Below are 15,850 nucleotides of genomic sequence, written 5' to 3' on the forward strand. Positions count from 1 at the left end.
AATTCAGCTTTACAACAGAGTTGGAAAATTTGCTTTGTGTCAGAGATAAGGCATAAATAGGATCTTTATAGAGAGTAAGAAGTTGCAGAGAAGATAAGGTAAGGAAAGAAATTAGAGAAACATGAATTTTCTCATAAGTTTGGGGGCTAGGTGGCTTCGTTTCATTAAGTTATGAATGTTTCTTCACCCAAAGGAGAAGTCTTCTTTCCTGAATTATCTATTATAATGTTCTAATTCTTTTGATTGTGGGAAACACAGAAAATCAAACTATAATATATTTTTCAATTTAATGGTTTAAGGACATTATTTGTACGATTTTTATACTGCCTAGTACTGAATGTAACATTATTTTTGTATTTTGTACATAGGTAAAATAAGTATATTTAATTTTTTTCTATAGTAGGATTTTTGCCCCCCTTTTTTTTTTGCTTTATTGTTTCAGTCACCATCTCAAAAACACCAATGAGCATCAGCATCCAAACTTCTTTTCCAATTTCCCTTACTTTACCATAGCATGCAGTTGCTTGGTCCTTCATGGGCATCTTGTCTTGTACCTGTCACTCTATAGCCTTCATGATTTATACTCTTCTTGGGTTTCTGTCGGCCTCAGAAACCCTAGAGCTTCAAATATACCCTTTATAACTCCAGAACTCTTAAATTCCTAAAATATTCTCCATAAAATTGAGCTTAGAGCAACCCATTTTAAGAAATATTTCAGTCACCTCCTTCAGTGACTACCTATTGCTAGCCCTCGTTTTGCTTTCACGTCTTCTCTTACCAGGTCTTCTCTTACCAAGTCTTTCTTGGTGAAAAGAAGGAATGGATTCTCAAATGCTTGTAAAGCCATGGACCAGAACTGACCGTATTTTAACCTTACTTTACTGATTACTCTCTGATCTCTTATCAGCTTGTTTATAAAAGAGCCCATGAAATTTAAACACCACATTATTTAATAACTTCCAGGCATGTGTGTGTGTATATACATATTTTTATGTGTGTCAGCATACATATCCTAAATCCAGGATTTTCAGAGGACTTCTCTAAGTTGTGGGAAATCCACGTTTAAATATTCAATGTGATCTTCAGGCCACAAGGGAATACTTTGGATTATTTAATGATTTTCATATCTTGAGAAAGTAAGGCGCCAGTTTCTAAAAGATTATCACTTTTCTCTAATATGTTTTCCTAGTACTCTCCATACATAGGATAACCTAATATGTTAGGAATAACATAGCTATGGTTTATATTTTACACACACGATATTAAAAAGTTTTCTAAAGTATTGCTTAATTGTTGATCTCTGCAGCAGAGGTATGTCTATGTCTATGAAAAACTGAAAGCAATATATTTTATTTAGTCTTGGTGTTATCCAGTAGAATAAAGAAACACATATGAGTTGAGCCACTTCAGGATGTCAGTTAGCAACATTTCTAAACAGACATGCCTTCTGGAATCTTAAGCATTCTCTGCTGAGCTATCTGATATATTGTTGCTATTGAGTAAATCTTTTTTTTTTTTTACCTATTAAATTTTTATTAGACCACAGATAGAACCACTCTTGGGTATCTCATGGACATCTCAAATGTAACCTTTCCAAACATGAAATTCTGGACTATCTCACCCTTGGACTATCCTAGATTGGACTCACCATCAAAGGTGGCACACAGCACAAGGTTAATTTTTAGCAGACTTATTCTTAGAAAACTAAATGAGAAAGAGTAGTCCTCATTATTTAATCTACACCACAACAGTGCTCTTCTTCTTGGAACAGGTCTTTAAGGAGTCCTAGCACACATGAAAAAAAATAAAACCAAAAACTACTTTGCCTCCTCCCCAACCAGGCACTGATCTATACAGCCCTCAATGTCCATCCATCATTTCAATCCTATATTCTTGCCTCGGACCCAAGAAGAGAATTGTTCAGAAAATTATTTACCAATCAAAATTGAATGTATGGTGTGTTTTTAAATTATTGTAACTTTTTGCATTCTATTTCACTGATAAGTTTTATAGCTCATCTCCATTTCTGTTTTTGAGGGAGTATTTTTTTCATTAGGACTTAAAAAATTGATCTGTGTATTTCTGTGTCAATAATATTAAAGCAGTTGCTCTGGAAGGAGCAACTCTACATGGAGGATAATTTTTCTTATGTTACTCTGTAAGCTTCATATATTCCATTTGCTATTCTTCTCTTTCTCTTAATCTCAGTTCCAACAATGAGTAACTGTTTTTAGGTCTTTTTTTTTTTTTTTGGCAGCATTTTGGGGTTTGAATTCAGGGTGTTGTGCTTGCTAGGCAGGCACTCTACCACTTGAGCCATTCCACCAGCCCCGAGTAACTGCTTTTAACATGCTTTCAGCTACGTTCTGATGCTAGGCCATCTTCACCAGTACTTCTTAGTGGATGCAAATTTAGTTATTTGATTCACTGTTTTATTTTCTACTTGATAAGATGTTACTTGCTGGAGCAATTAGAGCAATATGCTAATGTTGATGCCACCAGAATAGCATGGCATATTTTCCACGTTCCAGATTTTTTTAAACAAATATAAAATTCCTCAGCTGTTTGAAAGGAAATCAAGCATAAAATCATCACTGTATGTTAGAAACTCTATTCAACAGTTTCTGACATTTTTAGTTTAAAGAACATGACAAAATAAATTATTAAACTCAATAGTACATAATACAGTTTTCTTGATTCATTCATCAAAATTCATCTTTCAGAAAACTAGTTTAATCATTATAAATATAATTCTAGTTTCCTCTGCTGCCTTTTTCAGTTTTTGAACTGAGTCAAATACCAGTAGTCATCAGTGTCTAACATGGCATAAGTGTTTTGAGTGTCGAAGCTCACAGTAGAAGCCATTAGTGAGTTCCTCTGAACTAGTAAACCACCTTTACCGGCTGTAGTCATTGACACATTTTTCTAACTTTCAAAATTTATTTTTGAAACTTGTTCTCCCCAGATGTGAACACAGAAGGTTTTCTATTTTCATTTATCTTTTCTCTCTTATGCTTTTTGGTAACAAAAGACATAAGCTCCACCTACTCTGTCTATAAATAGTTTGGTTGTTTTATGTATTCTTTCCTTATTTATTGAGTCACTGGAAATTTTTTTTTAAAATAACTGATATTAAGAGGTAAATATTTGCTATATAGTTCCTTCTAAAATTCATATTTTGAATCGCTGACCTCCAAGTCATGGTATTAGGAGATGGGCCTTTGAGAGGGAATTGGGTCACACAGGTGAAGGAGTCCTATGATGGTTAATCTTTATTGTCAGCTTTGTTGGACTGAGAAATGATTAGGAGGTTAGTAAGCACACCTCTGGTTATTTTGAGGGAATTTCCAGGGAAGATTAGATCATGAGGGCTCTGACCTAATAAATGGCTGGATTTATTGATGAATATCAAATTTGAATAGACTGTTGGGAGATGGTTTTGTTGGAGGAAGTAGGTCATTGGTGACATATCTTTGAAGGACATATTTTGCCCTTGTCCCTTCCTGTCTTTGCTCTGCCTCCTGGTTACCATGAGTTGAACAGCTCTGCCTTACCCTCCCCTCCCCACCACAGGGACCAAAACATCTGAAACTGAGCGAAATGAACTATTTTTCCCTTCAAGATATTTCTGTCAGGTATTTTGTCACAGCACTACAAAAGTCTGACTGATATAGAAAATTGGTATTAAGAATGAATTCTTTGCTATAACTGCTTGACCATGTGGTTAAGAAATCTTTGGAACTAGTTCCCTGGAGTCATTTGGAGAAGTTTGCAAAAAGAGGCTGGAAAATGCTTTGAATGCTATCTGCAGAGTTTAATAGGTGATTCTGATGGGAGCTCATAAAACCAGTGTGCCTACATGGATGTGGACAGTAAAGACCACCAGGCTCATGGGAACATAGACTGTATGGGGAACTGGACTAGAAGTCATTTGTGTCACATTATAGCAATAGTGAAGAATTTATCTACATTTTGTCCATGTTCTGAGACGTGGTGGAAGACTGTGTTAAAGGTGACAGACTAATTAATTGGGAGGAGAAAATTTCAAGACAGTCCAACATTAAGCTTTTGGTACAGTTATTGCTACTTGTGTTTACTAAAGTTTATGGTAAGAATTATGAGGAAATATCAGAGAGGAAGTTTTCAAAAACTTGTAGTTTTCCCAGAGAAAAAGCTCATGTAATGTTGTGGTCAAGGAAAGTGTAACTACTGAAGATATTAAGGTCATTAACAGGAAGTCCAGTCTTTGATTTGGGGCAATAAGAAAAATATCTTGAGGGCATCTAAATAATTGGCCAGATCTCACCCATCAGAACCTCGAGGGTATGAAATATTAAACTCATCTAAAAGATGTTCCTTTGAGAAGAAAGTGCCTCCAGGGGTTCTAATTGCACTTATTGCAAATGGCCTGCTTGGAAATTTGTTTACCAGGATTCTTTTCATCATGCTCAGTTGCCCAGATACTCATAGGCAGCTGCAGCCATGATCCCAGGGAACTTAACAACTGCTAGAACTGGGAATACCTTGTCATTGTCCATGTGATGCTGGTTTTGCAGGCATGCAAAATGCAAGAGTTGTGGGGTCTTGGAGCCTTCCACACAGTTTTCAAAATAAGTCTTGGAAGACAAAGTAATGTGTGGCATGGCCAGGTTTCCTGGCATAATCTCTTGAAAGGACAAAGCTGTGAAGGTCAAGCCAAAGTTTGACTAAAAACCCCAGGATGGTGGAGATACCAGGAAATTGGAACATCTGTCAAGGAAAGCTGCAAGAAGTGAGTGGTCTTGACTCCACTCAGATCAAGAGAGGCCATGTGGGGTACAAATGACAAGGCTATAAGGTTGGTCTACCCAGGTTCATTGGAGCTCACATCACAATACCATGTGCCATAGGGAAAAAAACATGTAGCTACAGAATTTAGTGTTTGACCTGCTGGGTTAGGTCTTGCTTTGGTCTGATCTTTCCTTGCTATTCTCTTCATTCTCCCCTTGGAAATGGAAATGTACATCCCATTTCAATATACAATAGTATATTGTATATATACTATATTTTATATATACTATTGTATATTGAAAGTGTGTAGTTTGTGTTTTTGCAGGGACTCACAAATAAATTATCTGAGTCTCAGAAGAGACTTTGAACAGAAGAGGCTTTTTTTTAAAATAAATTTTTTATTAGAATATTTTCATTGACAGAGTCATAGTGACAATTCTGATTAGACTTATATTGTATATTAGTTACATTGCCCCCATTGTCTCTCCCCTTCAGCCCCCTTCCCACCCCACTTAAAGCAATTGCACGAGGTTTCTTATTTCTGTTTCATATAGGTATATGAAGTCCATCTGCCATATATTATCACCTTAATCTCCTTCCTTCACCCACCCTCCTACCACTAGTACCCCCCCACTACCACCACATATACTCTGTACCTATTTTACAGTCCTGGTTTTCATTATTAATATTTAAGCTGATGTTCAAGGGAGTGTCTCAATGTATGCCCACTGTGGCTGTGCTTTACTTTGATCTATAACCCCTTCCATTACTCTCCCTGAGGAAGCTTTTAAACAGTGTAAAAACTGTTATGACTATGGTGACTCACGGAGACTGGCTGAGTGTACTTTGCATTATAAGATGGACATTAACCTTTGGGGTCAGAGTAAGAATTTTATGGTTTAAGGAGATGTGTTTATGTATCTAATTGACAGAAGGTAGACTTGTGATGGTTAATCTTGATTGTCCACTTGACTGTACTGAGAGGCACCTAGATTAGTAAAGCACACCTCTTTTGTCTTTGAGAACATTTCCAAAGACACTGGATTGTGAGGGGTCTGATTTACTGAATGGTCAAATTCATTGATGGACACCAAATTTGAACAGATTGTTAGGAAGTGGTGGAAACTACAAGCTGGAGTCTGATTGTAGGAATTAGGTGCTTAGGGGTGTGTCTTTAAAGAACATATTTTACCCTGGCCTTTTCCTGTCTTTACTCTGCTTCCTGGTTGCCATGAATTGAACAGATCTGCTCTACAATCATCCCCCAAACATGATTGACTAAAACCTCTGAAGTTGAGCAAAATGAATAATTCTTCCCATTGTGTTGCTTCTGTCAGATATTTTCTCACAATTACACAAAAGCCAGATTAATATAAGCCCTCATGAGTGAGGTCAGTTCCCTTACAAAAGAGACATGATGGTAACCTCTGACCTCTTCTACCATATGAGGAAATAATTCGAAGGTACCTTCTGTGTACCAGAAGCCAATCCCTCACTAGACACTGAACATACTGGCACATTAAACTTGAGATTTCCAGCCTCTATAACAGTAAAGTGTAACTTTCTTTTGTTTAGAAGCCTTCCAGTCTGTGGTATTTGATTAAAGAAGACAGAAAAGCTGAAATTGTCCACCAAGATAGTACATGAAATATAATATTAATTTAACTTTTCTATGATAAGCAATTAATTTTCCCTTAGTTCCTACTTCAAAAAGAAATAGATATTCCTTTATCTTACAAACTTTATTTTGTACAAATATCTTAAGTATTTTATAAGAAATGTTGAACTCCACCACATTTCAAGTTACCAGGCATTCATTAAATAATTTGTGTTTAAAATATTTCATTAACTGCTGCGGAATTCTTAGTTTTAAATATTAAAATTACTCTCTATATGTAAATGTAATACTGATTTATATTTTAACATATCTGAATTTAAAAGTTAAGAAATAGGAGAATGACTTTTACATGTGCAGTGCAGTGCCAGTTGTTCTATTTTCATTAGTTGTCATGTATCTTTCCATATCCTTTATCTGCCTGCAAATTTACAAGGAACACAGCAGGTTGTGAATTTTTAATGGTTTTCCTCAAGGAAAGAAAAGGTCAGTATTAACATAAAATTCTTCTTAAAGATTTGTGGCACAAATGTTTCACTCCGGAAAACAGGTGTTACTGAAGAACTAAAGCCACAATAATCTAATATTTTTCCTATGTTTAAAGAAAACTTAATATCTGATGTAATAAAATAGCACAAAACAAATCCATATAAAAGTTATTTCTGTGAAAGTAGATGCTATCAGGTTTTTGGTACATGAACGACCTATTGATCTTCTCTGCTACAGTAACATATGATTTTATTTAATTAAATGTTTGAAAAAAATCCAAGTATAGATACCTGATATCCTAAAAAAAACAAGGAAAGAATAATGAGAAAACTAATTCTGATCTATCTTAGTAAATTGTTGGAATGGGAAATAAACTTGCATCACACATACCAGCAATGAGTGGAAGAGACAATACCAAGGTAAAGGTGGAGAAGATGCACTGAAAGAGATAATTGAAATTATAAATCATAACTTAGAACAGTGAAGCCTAGTGAAGAGCCTACAACAAGGAACTTTATCCATTAGTTTCTTTGTGTGACTTTTAGAAATGCATTAGCACCAATATACCTGTTAGAAGTGGGCTTTTGCAACCCACTATGAGAGGACGCTTTTCGGCAGGTTTCAGATGTAGAAATTCATTCAGTTCACATAGCATAGCAAATGTCTATTGGAATACTTTATGTACCCATTTCTCAAATGCACTTTTGCAAGCAAGGTTTCATTAGACATCAGCTAATGTCAAGGCCCAAAATATGGTCATTTTTATCCTTTTTATAGTGTCAGTTTTCAGTTTTCCTCTACAAAAAAGTCTTTTTTAAAAAAAGTACAAACTATCACTATTGCAAGAGCTAAATGGTTAAAGAAACATTTATTATAATCATATGTCTAGCTTTTTGAAACAAAAAATTATAAATTCATAGGTGTTATTTGCTTCTCTTAATTATATTCCTATGGGAGGAAAAAAAGACATCCTTCCATTTTCTGATTCTTCAAACTGCAGTCTAACTTGCAACCTTCATCCCTTTGATTCCCTGCTACCATGTTCAGTTTTCTAATCCAACAGAAACTTCCACAGTATGTGGTCCAATTATAGGATTTAATTTTCACTCTCTGTAGTATATGTGAAGGTAAGAATCCTGCTGTGATTTATATTCTAAGACACAGTTTTATGAAAATTAGAATCTCACTGTGTGAGCAGCTTTTTATACATGTCTAACTGATTAGAGTAGGAAAACTGGTTTTAATCATCTCCATCTTCCCTTATATCTTTTTTTCCCCAAAAAAAATCTGTGTTCTATATTCATCCAGTGTTTTCAGATGTAAAATCTGTAACACATAAAATATTTTCTTGGTTCAAACCTTTACTCATTCTTTATCTGGTAGTTTAGGTATTGCATGCTTAATAAATTCTCACTCCTTCCTGTGAGCTACTTAGGACAGCAGTATGAATTTCCATTGTATGCCTTGTTAGAATCTTCCATAGAACTAAAGCAAAATTTTCGTTTGCTTTCAGAAGTATGTAATTCTTATGAGAATACACAAATATTTCTCAATTGAAATTATTGAAAGAATACATAATAAATTGTCTATTAAAAACAGTAAGTTAGCTATTCCAAGGAGTCTTACTGATTTTTATCAATAATATTTTCTTGAATTATTTTGATTCCCAGAAAGAAAAAGAAATATGCAGTGCTTAAATCTACCATTTGAAAATTGCCACTTGGTTCATACACAAGGAATTGGAAAGTTTCCCAGCAACCATGTGCATTTTCAGTTACGAAAAAAGCATCAATCTTGTGACTTTTTGAGAGTGTTCCCAGGACAACACAGTCATATGTTACTTCTGAGAGCTCAGATATTTCCTGAAATTCTCGTCCTTACTTTATTGTTTCTGACTAGCGAAAAAATGTAGTAAAAAGGTATTTGCTCCATGATTTCTTTACCTTTTTGTCTAAATTATACATCCACTTTGGATTTTCTTTATCCATCGTATGCATAATAATGAGTTGTTTATTCTGAAATAGGAAATATATTTGTATACATAGTTAATGGTTGACTACCAATTAGAAACCATTTTTAATTATGAAGGATTTTTAAAAAGCAGTCTACTTTTGTAAACCTAGTGGTAACTTGAAATGAAATATACTCTATATAAAAACATTTCTTTGTTTTTACCATTTTATGTTCACATAAAAATATTTTAACATTCAAATTCATTAACATAAGTTCTCCTAAGGAAAAAGTAACTTTCATATGAAGAAACCAAATTCTACTTTAAAAAGGAAAAATCCACTTAATATTCCTGTACTTAATCAGTGAAATGTGTGTTATGCAAGTGATCAAAAGAGCAAAAATCATATATATTTAGATAAATGTCTTTCCAGGAAGTTTTTTACAAATTTAAGTATATTGTCTCCATCTTATGTCTGGATTTTAAATGAATATTAAAAATAAAATATGTTAGTAACTATTAATTTATTGTACATACTTTGTATAAATTAAGAAAAGCTACATATTTTGTGTACGTCATCAAATGAATAATAAAAAGTTTGAAAGTATATTATTTTATTTTAAACAACAAAACTGTGATCTTGTCGTATGCAATCTTTGCTGGTAGCATAGTACAACTAAAGAAAAAAATTAATAATCCTTGTTTTTTATGTCAACCTCTGTTCCTTTTATGGCCAAACTCTTTTTTTCATATCAAAAATCCTATGGAAAGGAGGGAATATATCCATTTATTGCCAGGTGCTTGGGACCCATTATTCCAAACACCTTGAGTTGTTTCTGAATCCTAGAAGGTCTCTTGTCCATGTAAGTCTCACAAAGGCGATATTCACTCACGTCTATATAAGCATCCCTAAACCTGAGGACTAACTTTATGAGTAACTATTGAAAAAAAATGTGTATGGGATTTACCCATGACACATGGGTGGCTGACATGCTTACTGGACTAGAATGTCCACATGAATGTACAAAAAACTCTTCAATGTGAAATATTGATTCTGAAAAATTTAGTATGGCTGTGTTATAGGCATAGGCAAGGACACAATAAACAGGTTGATCTGCACTGCCTTGTCCTTTGTAGATTTTAAGAAGATAGGTTTGAAAAGGTAGGAGTTTTATTTCTTTTATTTATTGCTTCAGTGTATATAGGCATGTGTTGTGCCGACATCTATTTGCACTCTTCCTGAGACCTACAGACTTTTGTATGGTTGTTGATGTCTTTTATATGAATCAATAAATAGTGTATGGTGTTCCTGAAATAGGAGATACACCTCATACAGTTTTGCCTATCTTATAGATCATAAGATTTCATCAATTACCCAACAGAAATATAATCATTAATAATAAGTTTACAGAAGCCAAATTTCCTGCAAAATATGAGAGAAAAAGAAGTTTTAATTGGCAGAAAGAGATGAGAGAATAATGTTTATACCATCATGGCTGATACTTTTATCATTTATCAGGATTTATGTGTCCATAGCAATGTTTATTCACCAAGCAAAAAGAAAGGAGTTTGGTTTACTTCTGTTATTTTTTCCATTTAGAGTAAATATCATGATGACAGGTAGAATGCTATTCCTAGTGCTTAACATGTATAAGTAAATGTGATCAAACTTACTGAACTCTCATTAAGTAAATGTGATCAAACATACTGAACTCTCGTTTGTAGAACTGAGATTACTGAACCCATCACTCAGTGATTGAGTCTGAAGGAGTTTCTTTGAATTCGTTCAGCATTATGTACCTTTAGACATTATCATGAATATACTCATTTTTATTTCTCCTAGCTTCATTCAGACCAGGATAAAGGAGATGGATCGCTCAAATATATTTTATCTGGAGATGGAGCTGGTACTCTTTTCGTTATTGATGAAAGAACAGGTGATATTCACGCCACAAGAAGAATTGATAGAGAAGAAAAAGCCTTTTATACTCTACGTGCTCAAGCTGTCAACAGAAGAACTCTGAGGCCAGTGGAGCCAGAGTCGGAATTTGTGATCAAAATCCATGACATAAATGACAATGAGCCAACATTCCCAGAAGAAATTTATGCAGCCAGTGTCCCCGAAATGTCTGTTGTAGGTGAGTTAGCGTTACGAGAGCGTTAGCGAGCATGCAGGTAATTCAAGGTAGTTCTCATAATAGGATTAGTTCCTTGAAATCATACTGCATTCCTTACCAATAGCGCATATTTAATATTTGCATTTAGGAAACAATGAGTAGAAATGACTTTAATGCATTTTAGATTTCTTATGGTTTTGTAAAACTCTACAATATTTAGAGGTATGAGGCCTCTAATATTTTGTCACATGGAATTGGATCACAGTTGTGTAAAATGTATTACAGATATGATCATTCTTTGCTGTCCACAAGGGATAGGTTCCAGACTTCTTACCCATAACAAAAACCTTGTAGGCACAATTTTCTTATATAAGATAAAATAGCATTTGCATATTAACCAATGCCTTCCTTTCATGTATTTGCAACCATCTCTTCGTTACTTACAATACCTAATACAATGAAAATGTTATATAAGTAGCCATTATACTGTATATTATTTAGGGAAAATGGCCAGAAAAAATTTCTACATATTAAGTAGATTGCAAAAATGTTTCAACCCCAGAATATTTGATGCCTTTTATGCAAAAACTGCAATTTGGGAAAGCCAGTATTACATAACAAATATCACAATTTTCAAAAGATTATCAAAATATTTCAGAAGATAGAGTTCATAAGCTCATTTAATTCTTCCTTACTAAATATCAAAATATATCTTTGCTTTATAATCTTCTGAATAGAACTCTGCTGTTATAAATTAATGTTCGAATAAATCAGTTAACCATAGTAATCACATACCAGCAGAGAATTACAAAGTTACATTGTGGAATGTCTGAAATAGAGGGCGTAAAAAATAGAACTATATTCAAGAAAATGAAATTTCTCTTTCAAAGTAAATAGATGAGATACCTTTATAGGAAAATATATTAAAGTTTTTATTTTTATTAGAACTTGACAAAGAATTAATAACTTCAGCAAATACTGATAACATTTAAGCTATATATCTCTATATATTTGAATTTAACAGAGAACACGTACTTCTCTAACGTGTGTGAACTTGTTTTGACTGATGAAACCACACTGGTGCTTTTTTTACTTGTAACAGTTTGAATATTAAACTCTGCATTTCTCAAAAGTATCTGTTCTGAAATTGCTATTTAATATTTAATTTTCAAAATCCCAAGGACTTTGGCTGATCACCTACTATAAATCCTTTATAAATATCATGGAATTTGTTAAATAAATTTTAGTAGTTCATGGAACTTGGAATCATCTTGGATTGTTTCTAAGTTTGGAATTGAACCTATTCATAAAGTTGTACTCGAGAGAAGATCTAAGTTATTTTATAGTTAATTAGTGCCTTTTACACAAAACAAATATATAATGTGAAAATGAATCAAAATATCAAACTTCAAAATGTGTACAGTGACCACACTTATTATATTGTGAAGCACTGCAGCATTATCTGTTTCATACATAAAAATACACCTGTTTGTTAAGTAAGCACTATGTAGTTAAACTTGGAGTTTACCTGTTGAAGTACTATGTGTGTGTGTTAATTTTATCCAAATTATATGGTAAAGTTTCTTAAAGAGGTCATTTTAAAGCTAAAAATCATTCAAGTCTTCAATGAAAACCAGTGCTTTTGCTCCTCCTTCTGGTACTGTGCAGAACTAAGCTGAATTTGGATACTTCAGGTACTTCTGTGGTGCAAGTCACAGCTACAGATGCCGATGACCCCTCATATGGGAACAGCGCCAGAGTCATTTACAGCATACTGCAAGGGCAGCCCTATTTCTCTGTGGAGCCTGAAACAGGTCAGGAATAATGAATCAGTGTTTATTAATTTAATCATCTTTATGATGTTTGAAAATTGAAAGATGATGAGAGAATAATAATAAAACCTTAACATTAATACTTTCAGAAGAGCTGAGCATGGTGATACATACTGCAATCCCAGCATTTTAGGAGGTGGACACAGGTGGATCCTGAGTTTGAGGCCAGAGTGAGCAAGTTCCTGTCTCAAAAAAAAAAAAAAAATCCAAAACATAAGGGCTAAGGGTAGGGCTCAAGTGGTATACCGCTTGCCTGGCACACAGGAGTTCCTGGCTCCATTTCCTGCACCTCAAATAAAGAAACAAACAAACAAATAAACACAGAAGAGTGGTGATGCCATGCTAAATATTTAAAAATTCAAAGTTAAGTAATTGAGTAAATTAATGGAAATATAAGTTTTGATGTTTTTAATATATAAAATTAGAACATTTTGTAGATGCAGTATTGCTCAGAATTAGAAAAGCAAAACAAACTTTAAAATATTTATTTGGAATCACTTTTACAATTGTTAGACAAAAATGTAAATAGCAATCATATATTTTATCTTTTAAATATCACTGCTTAATGCTTGTTGGCTTGCACAGTAATTGACACTGCAATGAAAATTACAAAAGCACTTGCATCTTTTACAAGGTATCATCAGGACTGCTTTACCAAACATGAACAGAGAAAACAGGGAACAGTACCAAGTGGTCATCCAGGCCAAGGACATGGGCGGCCAGATGGGAGGCTTGTCCGGGACCACCACGGTGAACATCACGCTGACCGACGTCAACGACAACCCACCTCGCTTCCCCCAGAGTAAGTGTCCTGTGAGGGTAGTTCTGCGTGACAAAAGATATAGGGGACAGAGAGAGAGAGGAAGAGAGAAGGAGATGATTTAAATTGAAAGTGTGCTACAAAATGAATAAAAAGTGTGTGTACTGATGGATTGATGGACTCATTGTCATTAAAAATAAAATTAACATTTCAGTCGGGGTGATCAAACCAATGAAAAATATAAGCTCATTTGGAGTTGTCATTATGAATCCCAACTGAACAAAGAATATATCCTAATTTAAAAAAATTAAAATAAATCAATCAATATTTCAGTCATATTTCATAGAGGCAGGAGCTATGATCCCCAGACTTCTTCATAAATATGCTTTGCACTGTTATTTAAGAACACTTTATTTCAGTTAGCAAAAGAAAAAAATGTTTTATCAAAAAATGCAATCATAGTTTAAAATGAATGTGCTTGACACCACTTAGGATTGAATAATGAGGACTCTAACTTGAGGGTAACATTTTTCAATAAAAATCTAATTTGAGAAATTATAAGGACTCTGCCATAAAGGGTTAAATAGGAATACCTTACAAAATAATGCAGCTTATATTTCCAATCACTATGTGTAGATAGGCACCCACACAAATATTTTGTATTCCTGGTCTAGGTATTGATCTGTTTTGAATTAGCACATTATATTTCCTAACTAATTTAAAAATAGGTTAAGAATCATTAGCATCTGACTATGCAGTGCATGTGCTTATTCTCTATTCATACAAAGGTGGCGGATTGCGTGTCTTGTTGTATATAGACAGGAGAGTGGACTCTACCAAACGTCTTTCTATTTAAAAAGATCCTGTAAGCTGGGCGCTGGTGGCTCATGCCTGTAATCCTAGCTACTCAGGACACAGAGATCAGGAGGATCACAGTTGGAAGCCATCCTAAGCAAATAGTTCTATGAGACCCTATTTCAAAAAAAAAAAAAAAACCCATCACAAAAAAGGGCTGATGCAGTAGCTCAAGGTATAGGCTCTGACTTCAAACCCCAGTCCTGACAAAACAAACAAACAAACAAAAACATCCTGCAAGACTATAGAATATAGGTATTGTGTGTGTGGAGGGTACTTGTGGAAGGGGGTAAGGAGAATGGAGGAGATGAAGGTGAGGGAGTGCGGTTGATGGACTTAGTATACATATATGGAATAGAATGATGAAACTTCTTGCAATTGTTATTAGTGAGGACGGGGATGCAGGTGAGGGAGCTGGTGGGGGCTGTCTTACCAATGAACAGTGTAAAACTATTCAGAATTATCACAATAAATTCCCCCTGTACAATGAATATTTGTTAATAAAATTTTTAAAAAGATCCTGCAGTACAAAAGTTGTTAGAAATCAGGCATAAAAAGCAGATTCTAGTATGGTCTATGTCCTCAAGTTTCATCAACTGCTAAGCATTAACATCTAACTCAAACCCCAATTTTAGTTAGGTTTTTTCCTTCACTTCAATACCTTAATGATAAAACATTAAAATATGAATTGCAGTAGGGTTTTAAATCTTTACACTAAGAATTGATACTCAGATAGATTATAAACTTTCACTGTACTGTTTATTCTTTAAAAAGTATTGTACTCTTTCTTATGTTTTAAAATCTAAATTTGCTTATTAGTAGTGTACTATCTGAACTAAAATGCTTAAAATTAAGGTGGCAGAAGGACTATAAAATTCAAATAGAATTTTCTTGAGTGGATTAATCACGTCTGTGCATTTATGTCGGATGTTTTGTTAGGTATTTAATTGACATGCCCAGCGGGCCTGCTGAACACACAGGGGATGGTATCCATCTGTACACCTCTCAGATAGGCAGGCTTCAGCTCCAGGTTATCTTTGTCATCTGGCAAGGAAGAAAAAAAAAAAACATACTAATCCTCTGTAGTTCCCAGGAACAGGTTTAAAGACATGTACAAAATTTAGTTTAAATTTCAGATTATATCTATATTCCTGACTACCTTTTCTCTTGAGCCCATTACTAGGAGAGTAAACATGGAAGTTTAGTGAAATAAAACATAAATCATTAATTGGATAACCCACAATCAACAAAACAAATCCTGAAAAAAGTACTTTATCAAGAATAAATGCCAACCTGGAGGAGTATTATGTTTTAAATTGTCAGGAATCTAAAATGAAGTTCATTTATTTCTTCATGGTACATTCAATGGGCTAAGTCATAGATACTAATTAAATGAAAAAATGGACATTTAAAATGTAATAATGTTCAATTAAAATTTACTTTATTATGTTTTCACTTGTT

General features: G+C 34.0%; 1 protein-coding gene across 4 annotated transcripts in view; it reads left to right on the forward strand.

The window, feature by feature from the left end:
* Positions 1-15,850, forward strand: part of LOC109680165 (cadherin-10) — a 188,840-nt gene that overhangs the window by 117,483 nt on the left and 55,507 nt on the right. For 3 of the 4 annotated variants that reach the window (XM_074077691.1, XM_074077690.1, XM_020155112.2), the window contains 3 exons: positions 10,669-10,963; positions 12,637-12,756; positions 13,409-13,576. In XM_074077691.1, coding sequence (XP_073933792.1) covers positions 10,669-10,963; positions 12,637-12,756; positions 13,409-13,576 — 583 coding nt within the window. Of the gene's footprint in view, positions 1-10,668; positions 10,964-12,610; positions 12,757-13,408; positions 13,577-15,850 lie in introns of those variants that run through there. The other variant, XM_074077692.1, reaches the window with a different exon arrangement.

This window comes from Castor canadensis, chromosome 6 (genome assembly GCF_047511655.1).
Source record: "Castor canadensis chromosome 6, mCasCan1.hap1v2, whole genome shotgun sequence".
Taxonomy (NCBI): domain Eukaryota; kingdom Metazoa; phylum Chordata; class Mammalia; order Rodentia; family Castoridae; genus Castor; species Castor canadensis.